Source organism: Varanus komodoensis, unplaced genomic scaffold (assembly GCF_004798865.1).
Source record: "Varanus komodoensis strain SLA01 unplaced genomic scaffold, ASM479886v1 scaffold21, whole genome shotgun sequence".
NCBI lineage: Eukaryota > Metazoa > Chordata > Lepidosauria > Squamata > Varanidae > Varanus > Varanus komodoensis.
Window position 1 is genome coordinate 9,481,144 of NW_025335589.1, and position 10,651 is coordinate 9,491,794.

At 45.8% G+C, this 10,651-nt stretch overlaps 1 protein-coding gene across 6 annotated transcripts in view; it reads left to right on the forward strand.

The window, feature by feature from the left end:
• The window catches only part of TRIM2 (tripartite motif containing 2), a 106,820-nt gene extending 96,441 nt beyond the window's left edge, over positions 1 to 10,379 (forward strand). For 2 of the 6 annotated variants that reach the window (XM_044430648.1, XM_044430649.1), the window contains 2 exons: positions 415 to 459; positions 10,139 to 10,263. In XM_044430648.1, coding sequence (XP_044286583.1) covers positions 415 to 432 — 18 coding nt within the window. In that variant the 3' untranslated portion in view covers positions 433 to 459; positions 10,139 to 10,263. Of the gene's footprint in view, positions 1 to 414; positions 460 to 9,281; positions 9,678 to 9,724; positions 10,061 to 10,138 lie in introns of those variants that run through there. The other 4 variants (XM_044430645.1, XM_044430644.1, XM_044430646.1 and 1 more) reach the window with 4 other exon arrangements.
• The last annotated feature ends 272 nt before the right edge of the window (positions 10,380 to 10,651 follow it).

Genomic DNA, 10,651 nt, shown 5'->3' on the forward strand with positions numbered 1-10,651 from the left:
AGTGGAGCAAGCAGACTGAGGAGAAGCCCCACAGAGCTACAGTGGAACGTGAACACTTGCTTGGCTCTCAGATTTATGTCCTGTGGGATGGACACACCTGGAGAAGTGTCTGTGGCATTTGACAATAGACTTTAGCTGTAAAGTTGGCATTTTTCCTTTTAGTGCATTGGTAGCAATCATACCTTCAAAATGTTCCTTCATTTTGATATGATTTCCTAAATCTTATTTGAGGGTTGGTTGAATATTAACTTAAAAACAGTGGCAAAATATTTTCAAGCTGTTCGATAACAAGAATTGTGCTCTGTGTTTGCAAAACCATTTTGTAAATTGCAATTCTAACTCATTTGAACCTGTTGTATTATGAGTCTGGAACTTGTATTTACTGATTGTTTCATTTGTTTCTTGTTTCTTTAGGTCAAGCAAATAAGGTAGCTAAGGAAGCAGCTAACAGATGGACTGGTAGGTCTACATTTACATTCCTTTGGGTGCATTCCTTTCCATTTTCCTGAGCAAAAATAAATTCAAGGGAAGACACAGCCATTAATTGAACTTCAGAATTGTTGTTACTGAAGAAAAAAGTTGTTGGGAAACTAATGAGTTACTTATACAATCTTCAGCCATTGGTGAAATGTGCCAGTGTTAGAATATGTTGAGTTAATGCCTGCTACTTCTCATGAATACATCATTATAAATTCTTCGTTGTGGCCTCTGTGCATTACACATGTGGGTACTGCGCCTGTGCAGTGCCTGTGGCTGGAAGATTGATAGCTAACGGTTTTGGCAGGAAAAACCCTGCTCCCCTCTCCCCTAGCAGTATATATGGGGCGGAGTGTCCGCCATTTTCCAGTCTTTGTGACTGCCATTCATTGTGCCTCGTGCCGCTTCACTCTCGCTTAGATCGTTACTTATCTCCTCTCACTTGTTGAATTTTCTCCTTTTTTCTTACCAAGTTAGTATTCCCTTGTTCGTGTTACTCAGTACTTCACTTAGTTTCTTTGTTTTTTCATTTCTCTCTTGTTCCTATAAAAAAAAACAAACCAAAAATATTATCTACTCCCTCTATACTATCTTCTTCTTTTCTACTTCTGCGATGGCGCAACGGGCGGCATTCCGCAAGTGCGGGAAGTGTAGCTCTAAAATGCCCGCTGCGGACCCGCATGACCTGTGCCTCCTTTGCCTGGGGGAAGGGCACAGGACAGATAAATGCGGCCACTGTTTGGCCTTCTCCAAACAGGTGAGGAAGAATCGGGAGAACTGCCTCCGCAAACTCCTGTGGGACCAGGTTCTCCTCCAATCGGACCGGCTGGTGGCTAAGCCTCCCACAACTTTGGCTCCACCTGAAGGCCGTCCGACTTCAGCTGATCTGCCACAACGCCCGGCCTCTTCCTCCACTGCTCTGCCCTCGCGCCCTTCCGACGAAAGTGCTCCTAGCATGGGCGATCAGCCTGTTTCCCTACCAAGGAAACAAAAGGAGAAGAGGAAGCACAGTGACCCGGAAAAGTTGCCTGTGCACAAGAAGGCCAAAAAGGATAAAACCGGAAAGCCGATTAAAAAATCAAGGAACCCCGAACATTTTAAGCATCGGCACGCGGGTTCGGCGGCCTCTTCGATCCTGACTCCAGTTGCGGTTCCGACCCCCTCGGTCCCGGCCATCCAGGCAGCTATGAGGGTCACTCCGCCAGGCTCCCCGCACCAGATGGGATCCAAACTACTCCAGGATCCACAACGCGGCTCGATTTTGGGTGGCGAAATAAGAGATTCGCCACCAAGGGCTCCGTCTCCAACACCTATGCCGCCTGTTCCTCTGGATACTGACACTGGCATGTTTCCTCCGAGAAGCCGCAGGAGTTGTTCTTCGGATGCCAGATCCCGGTACTCCCCTGTTCTGAGACGGGAAGAATACCAATCTGTCGGCTACTACCCAGTACCCAGAGGCCGATCTTCTCCGTCTGCTCCTCGGGATCGTTTTCACTCCACACCTAGAGACGCCCCGAGGGCACCATCTAGAGCAGGGGTCTCAAACTCGCGGCCCACGGGCCAATAGCCAGGATGGGCAGGGCACGGGGGAGGGGCCCTGCGGCCTTCAAAGCACCAGCAGCGCCCAGGCCGGCCGCGGGATGAGCAGCCCACCACCACCGCGGTGGTGGAATACTTGATGCGGCCCAGCCTCACCCAGACTCTACTTCCAGCGGCCCCTAGGTAGGTTGAGTTTGAGACCCCTGATCTAGAGAGAGCGGCAGATCGGAGTCGCCAGGATATTCCTCCTCCAGTGTCCCACCTACCTATTGGATGGACTCGGATGAGTCCAAGGTTGACTCAGCTTCACCAGATGCTGCAGTTACTTTGCAAGGAGATGCCCTTTGACGGGTCCGGTCTCTTCAATGCGAAGACCAATAGCAAATAGCAAATTAAAGAAGATCCACAAATCGAGGATGACGGCCCGTCGTATGGAACTACAGTCCCAGCCTCGATGTAAGTGGTCATGGACCCGTCCACAATACCGCCAACAATACCAGCCTCGACAGCAACCACATCAACGCCAACAACGTCATAGGCAGCAACCGTCCCAATGCTTCCAGCAAAGCCGTCGTCGCTTTGATGGGGATAAACGCCAGCGCTGATGGGGCGGGCAAACCCTTCCTCTCCTCCTAACCTCACCCTTCCCCCTCTCATTTGGGGACCGGCTGAAAAGTCGGCTTCCTGTTTGGGAATCCATTACATCTGATCATTGGGTGTTATCCATCATTCAGCATGGATATTGAATAGAATTCGACATTATTCCTCCATCGAATCCCATCCAGTTTACTCCCAGCTCACCCGTGTTGCTGGAAGAGGTTCGCCAACTCCTTTCTAAGGGAGCCATTCGTTACTTATCTCTAACAGAAGGACTCCATGGATTCTATTCCAGATATTTTACAGTCCCGAAACGGGACGGTGGTCTCCGACCAATATTGGACCTAAGAGATATTAACAAATTCATAACTCCAAAGAAATTTCGGATGACCACTCTTCAAAATATCTTACCACTGCTGAGGAGTGGGGATTGGTTCGCCTCACTGGACTTGAGGGACGCCTATTTTCATATTTCTATCCATCCGTGTCATAGGCGTTTCCTCCATTTTGCTGTTGCGTCTGAAATCTATGAATTCATGGTGCTTCCGTTTGGACTGGCCACTTTTATGAAGTGTATGGCCCCTGTCTGCGCGCACCTACGACTTCGAGGGGTCCAGATATACCCCTATCTTGATGACTGGTTGTTGGTTTCTCAAACCAGAGAAGCACTGTCTTCCGCTATAAACGTTACCTGCTCCCTGCTATGGGATCTCGGACTTAGTATTAACCGCGAGAAATCCTCTGTTGTTCCTGCAGCTGTGATCCATTTCATCGGAGCTCGTCTGGATTCTATGGTAACGAAGGCATTCCTCCCCTGGGACAGACAATGCATCCTCGCTCAACACATCCATTGAATTCAAAGAGACAAAATTGTTGTTGCACGCTCTGTCCAAAGGCTACTAGGGCATATGGCTGCATCCGTTGCAGTCGTCCCGTATGCCAGGCTTCGGCTTCAGCCCCTCCAACTTTTCTTCAACAAAGTTTTTTGGCCACAAAGGGATTTGCCCACAAGGCTGATTCAACTTCCGTCCTCAGTTCTTCAATCTCTCATATGGTGGACAGTGCCAGACAACCTGAATATCGGGGTCCCATTCCAACTGTGACGCCCAACAGCGACTCTCGGTACCGACACATCTCTGCTCGGCTGGGGAGCACTATGCTCAGGCCTACACACTCAGGGTGTCTGGAATCAACAGGAGTCCAGGAATCATATCAACTTCCTGGAACTTCTAGCAGTTTACAAGGCTCTTCAGTCCTCCGAGGACGTTCTTTGCCATCAAGTCGTTCAGATAACCTCGGACAACATCGCTACAGTCTTTTATCTGAACAAGCAAGGAAGAACGAAGTTGCCAACGTTAGCACGGCTAGCGATACAAATCTGGGAGTGGTGCATCCAGAGAGACATCTCCCCGATCGCGGTGCACCTTGCTGGTACGGACAATGTGGAAGCTGATTTCCTAAGCAGACACATGTCCACATTGCACAAATGGGAACTGGATCACCGGACATGCGACCACCTTTTCCAGCACTGGGGTCTTCCTGACATAGATTTATTTGCTATCCGGAGGAACTGGGTTTGCGAGGTTTTTTGTTCAAGAGCGGGAATCGGACAGGGGTCATCCGGAGATGCCTTTATGATCCCATGGAACAACGTTCACTTTTACGCTTTTCCCCCAATCCCCCTCATTATGAGAGTGATTTCGAAGATAATCCATGACACGGCCACAGGAATATTGATAACCCCATGGTGGCCACGCTAAGCATGGTTTTCGACACTCCTTCACATTTCTCGAGAAGAATCCCTTCAGCTTCCATCCATTCTGTCTCTCATTACCAGGAGAGAAGGCACAATTTGCCACCCAGATCTGACATCACTGAGGTTGACGGCCTGGCAATTCGATAGCAGTCTGTTTTGACACGGTATCGACGTCGTCCGCTGTCTCTACGAATCCTGTCCCCGAATCCGATGTATTGCGCCATGATTCGCACCCACCTGCCGTCCCCATGTCTTCAGTTCCGATGGCCGTTTCCTCGGCTCCGACAGTTCTTCACCTGGACATCCAACACATTCTTGATTCTGCGCTGAGGCCATCCTCCCGGAAGTCAAATGCGGCTAAATGATGTAGATTCTCTATCTTTGCTGAATCACGATCGTTTCTCCCTCAGTTGGCATTCATAGATCATATTCTCCAGTTCCTGTTTGAACTCCATCAGTCTGGACTTAAGCCATCCTCCATAAAAGTGTACACAGCTACTATTTCCTATTACCGGGGTGCTATCCAGGGCTGCGCCATTTTCTCTCAACCACTAATAAAGAGATTCTTTAAGGGGCTACATAGCCTTCATCCGGCAGTCAGACTGCTTATGCCCACTTGGAGTCTTTCTGTGGTGTTACAAGCGTTAACAAGACCTCCTTTTGAACCTTTGGCAACAATTGATCTCCATCTCGTCTCTTGGAAAACTGCATTTCTTGTAGCAGTTACATCAGCACGGAGAGCTAGTGAGCTCTGTGCCCTTAGGGTGGACCCTCCGTATTTAAACTTCCATAAGGAGAAGGTAGTTCTACAAATGGATCAAGCCTTTCCACATGGACCAGGAAATCGTTTTACCTGCCTTCTTTCCATCTCTGTCGAATCCGATTGAGCAGTCATTACACACCCTTGATGCACGACATTGCCTTGCCTTCTATAGATCAAGGACTGAGTCTATTCGGTACTCCAACAATCTGTTCGTGAAATATTCTGAATACAATCAGGATTCTCCAGTCACCTCTCAGAGACTTTCTGAGTGGATAGTACAAACCATTATTCTCTCTTATCAGTTAGCTAAGTTGGACTTACCTACGATCCCGAAGGGTCATTCTACTAGAGCTGTGGCTGCTTCTTCTGCCTTCACGTCTGGAGTTCCGATTGACACTGTCTGCAGAGCTGCTGCATGGGCTACCCCATGCACATTCGCAAAGCATTATCAACTGGATGTCCGTGCCAGACAGGACTGTCCCTTCGGCAGAGCTGTTCTTTCATCTTTTCTTCGTTGATGACACCACCCTCCTCCATTCAGGGTAAGCTTGTTAATCTACCCACATGTGTGATGCACAGAGGCTACGACAAAGAAAAGCAGGTTGCTTACCTGTAACTGATGTTCTTCGAGTGGCCATCCGTGCAGTCACACAACTCACCCGCTGGCCCCGCTTGGTGTCATTGGGTGGTGTTTTTTTCTCGGTACCATGTTATTCTTGTCCTCAGTACCTATACAGTATTTTTCGAGCTTGTCGGCGGTACCGACATCGTTCTTTTCATTAGTTCCATTTTTTTCTCTGGAGAGCGAATGTCCGGTCTATCAAAGACTGGAAAATGGCGGACACTCCGCCCCATATATACTGCTAGGGGGGAGGGGAGCGGAGTATTTCCCGCCAAAACCGTTAGCTATCAATCTTCCGGCCACAGGCACTGCGCAGGCGCAGTACCCATATGTGTGACTGCACAGATGGCCACTCGAAGAACATCAGTTACAGGTAAGCAACCTGCTTTTTTGTCTGCTCTTAGCAGCAGCTTAACTGTTGCTACGTATAGTTGCACTTTCTGTTCTGATATAAAGCAAATCCAATCTGTAAGACTTAGCATGGCATGGTTTCCCCAACATGACAACTAACAGCAGTGGGTTGTTGGAGCCTTCCACGTCTAGCACAGTATGGACTATGTTTGCCAGCTAGCCATCCTGATGACACATGGCTTGCTCTAGGTTACTGTACCCATTAAATTCTGGGTTGTATCATCCAAACCTGGAAATTTCATCATGGCTTCTTGAGAAATGCCACCAAGTCCTTGGATAAGGGTGGCCAAAAACCCTGCCACTCCTCCCCTCATGCCTGATCTTGCATCCTGAAGTCTACCTAGCACCATATTGTGCTGTGGTAGACTGAACCCTCCATCAGCAATCTCCCCCGCACCCCTTCTCATGGCCTTTCATTGTTTCCCTTGCTAGTTTCTTGCCTCTGTAAGCCACCAATGTGTGACCTGCGCAGCAACCCTGAAGGAGCTTGTTATTATGCCAGCTTCAGCCATGCCTTCAGGTTGCTGCTTCTCAACCCCTCTTCAGCAATGTTTCCCAACGGATTCACCTGGAAGTAAGGGAACTATATTTAAATGAAAAAAGCAGTTGTTTGAAGCTCAATATTGCACAAATTTTTAACATGATGTTGGGTGTAAAATTGCTTCATATTTTGTAATAACTACTGCTATTATTGTTCCACCTCCTTTTTGTTAAACGTTCCAACTATTGATAGCCAGTTGCTCCTGGCCACTGAAGCCCTAACCTATTCTCCCCTCTAACAACTCTCCTTCTTCAGGGGAACTGATATTCAACCCAGAAACAGTTGATGCAAGTAGTTTGTTAAGCTTTCTTTCTAGAGTCATTTGCTCTTCATAAGGCGCCATGGATCTTGTGAAGGAAATAGACATCAAGTCCCCATTACTACTTTTCTCACAAGATCCCTCCTCACAAGCATTGCAGTGTTCAGCTCATGATGCATCTGTAATCATGGCTGAGCTGAAGAAAGCAAATTTGGGTGTGAGAATTTGGATACTTTTCTGCAATGAATCTGAACAGGATTTGTAACTCTCTGGATAAGTCTGCAAGCCCAGGCCTACCTCCAGAGCAGTGGATATGGCCATCTATTCCCCTGGTCTTATACGCAGATATTAGTATAGAACTGCTAACCCATCCAGAGAGCATTTTTGGGCTAAGGGACAGAATATAAATCAAATAAATAAACTACTCTTGCATCCCATGGGAGAAGCTACATGGGCTAAATAAAAATTGTAGGAAAATCAACTCACAAGTGGTCAAGGGTTGAGCCACACACTGTGCTATTATTTTGCAGGTTTGTTACTATTTTGCTAGATTGGAAGAAAGTGATACCCTGTTATAGTGGTGGCAGCAGGGTTTCTTTGAGCCACCCACAGAAAGTCAGGTACTGGCTCATCAGGAGCTGCTAGTCTACAACAAGGGGCTCATCCTCCCTGACTCCAGGCACATCAAAATATGCTGAATATCCTGTTGCATGTATCCTGCACAGTCTTAGAAAGTCAAGAGGGAATATGCTTTTTGGGACAACCCCAAGCTACTACAACTAGGGCTGAAAAATGATGCCATTAACATTGATGGATAGACAAATGAGCTCCCAGCACTTCCCCTCAATCCAATATCCAAATCAGTGACTCAGGAGGAAGTTAGAAACATGAGGAAGTTAGTTACAGTAATAAAAATGACTTAAAATTGCAGAAGTGCCATTTGGCAATCCATGTTATATTTATAAACATTGCTTTCCTCTAATAATCTGTTGAAGCATAACATTCCTAGTGTAAATCCCAGAATCTTGTTTTTGTATAATCACACCACATCCCACAAGCAAGTAGTTCAGTTCTTTACATTTCCCATTTAAAAATGTTAGCACCCATTATACAAGCAATGGCTAATAGTGCCTCCCAAAGGAAAAAATAGTTTTAAGTTATGGTAGCAACAGAAACTGGTAGCTAAAAACTGTTCTTTTCCCACGGAGGTCCTAGTTGGAGTTTTAGTGCATTGGAGCAAATGTGGAGCAAACAAGCTGGTGCAGGGTGGTGTAAGCAGGAGATGATAGAAGGAGGAGAGAGGCTTCAGGAGAAAAATGACTGGAGAAGTCAGGACTTGGGGTAGAAGTTTGTGGGGCATGATGGAAACTCTTGGCACTGTGAGTTCAGTATGATTTCCTTGTCTGAAACAACCAAGGAGGGTGAGTGAAAACAGCTTCACCAGTGGGTTGGGCCGGGGTGGCGGTGTTGTGACTTGCAACACCAACTGCTCTCCAGGGACTTGGACAGTGGGGGGTGCAGGTGTGGAATGAGAGTCACTTCAAAGATGGTGCAGCAGAAGAGGGAGACTGGCTGAAGCAATACATGCCCTGAGCAATAGTAAAATGGCTGCTGGCATAATGAGGGAGCAAGCGACTGGGATGCAGCTTATCCTGCAAAAATACCCAAGATATGTGTCAGAGCCAGCTGGAGGGCTGAGGAAGAAGAGGCAGACCAAGTCTTGACCTATGTCAGGGACACTGTTGCTTCTGTGAACAGTGCACGCTGCCCAGCTTATTTGCAGAGTGGCGTAACATGACATGCACCCCCACTCAATGAGTCATGTGCCAATGAGGGAGTTTGTTCTTTCAGTTTCATTTGTGCATGCCTATAAAGGAAAATATTCTTTACTTGCAAGCTAGCAAGCCCTTGAATTTAAGCCAGGGACAACTAGTGCAGGTGAACCTGAAGCACCCTATAGCGATTCTTAAAATCGCACAGCTACTCTTAGATCATGGTAAGCTCTTCATGTGAAGCAGCTGCCTTGAGCAAAATTAGAAAGTCTTGCTCAACATTGGACATCTACATTTGGTAGCAGACAATCTCTCAGTGTTTGTATGTTAGAGCTGCTTCACATGGATCTCTGTCCATAAGTGCTATTGGATAAAGCCGTTGTCATGTGTCCTGGGTTTATTTGCCTCAGTTCTTAATTCTGGAAAAGTGAGAAGACAGTAGGAGCACTCGATTTACTGATATGATCCTGTGAAAGTCCACCTTTATTTCAAAAGGCTCAAACGTATAAGTGCACTGGAGTTTTCTTCATATGCCCTTTTCCAGGTGCCCTCACCTTTGGGTTAGGCAGGTGACTACTGGGGAAAAGGTCACCTTGGCAAATGGTTCACTTATGACATGGCCTTGTTGTTGAGGCTCACCTGGAAGCATGAACTCTCACATTTGTTCAACATCAGTTTCCCAGGTCTTTTGAAAGCTTGGTTAATCTGGTTTATTCTTTCACTGCTTCTTTATGCTGCCATTTTATTGTTGTTTTGGCTTTTTGATTTTATTGGTTTTTGTGGCCGTGCTTTGGGAGTAGCAGTATAGAAGAGCTGGGTAAGAATAAGAAGCTTTTTTTGGTTCATTGAGTATCTTTGTTTCTATTCCTCAAGTATTTACAAGCAATGCTGTTCTAGGAACTGAATGAGTGCTGTTATGGGCTAATACTATACTTTGCTTTGTCCATGAACTGATTTTTCCTTGGGATTTTCTATCTCTGTTGTAAGGGTCAAGTACCAGTTACCATGGGGAAATTTTAATCATGGAGAATTTCCTTAAACTAGCTGACTGTTGGACGTTGGAGACTAATTTCCACGTGAGAAGTGGAAGTTCCAGAGTGACTGCATCTTGCAATTGAGAGATGGAAAATGTTCATGAAAAAAAGCCTAGAATAGCCTTCTCAACCTGATGCCCACCAGATCAATTGGATTATAATTCCCATCACTCCCAGCCAGCATTACCAGTGCTGGCTGAGTATTATACCCAATATGTTGGTAGGGAGAGTGGGCAATAGACTAAAGAAAGCTGCCAAAACATGGAGAAGAACATTTTGGTTGAATCTAAATTCCAGTATTTTTATTTCTTGAAAGCAGGAAAAGTTTTTATTTCATACTCATATCCACCCACTCCTTTTCCTACAGATAATATCTTTGCAGTGAAATCTTGGGTAAAACGGAAGTTTGCATTCGAAGATAGCAAAATTGACAAAACATTTGGCATTCCAGAAGACTTTGACTATATGGATTAGTATGTTTAGCAAAGATGGCATATAATTTAATACTGTTCCAAGACAATTTGTTTCCACTCTGAAGCGTCATTTTCTTTCTTTCCAGTATTGTTTGTATTTTGATTAATAAAGTGTGAAAACATATTGAAAATCTATTTTTCCTTTTGTTTCATTTGTTTCTCAACTCTTCCTGTAATTTTGTCTCAAAATGCCTACTGTTAAGAAAATAAATAGGCAGATTAGGTGCCTTGATGTTCATTGTGCTGGTTACATGATATAGGAAATGGGTGAGGTCTAAAAAAGGAAAGGGAGAAAAAAATATAAAAAGCAGCATTCATTTTTCTGGAATCTGTTTAAAAATGAATCTTAGTGCTTAGGCTTAGATTAATTTCATTTATTTAGTTATTTGAAGTATTTTCCTCCATTT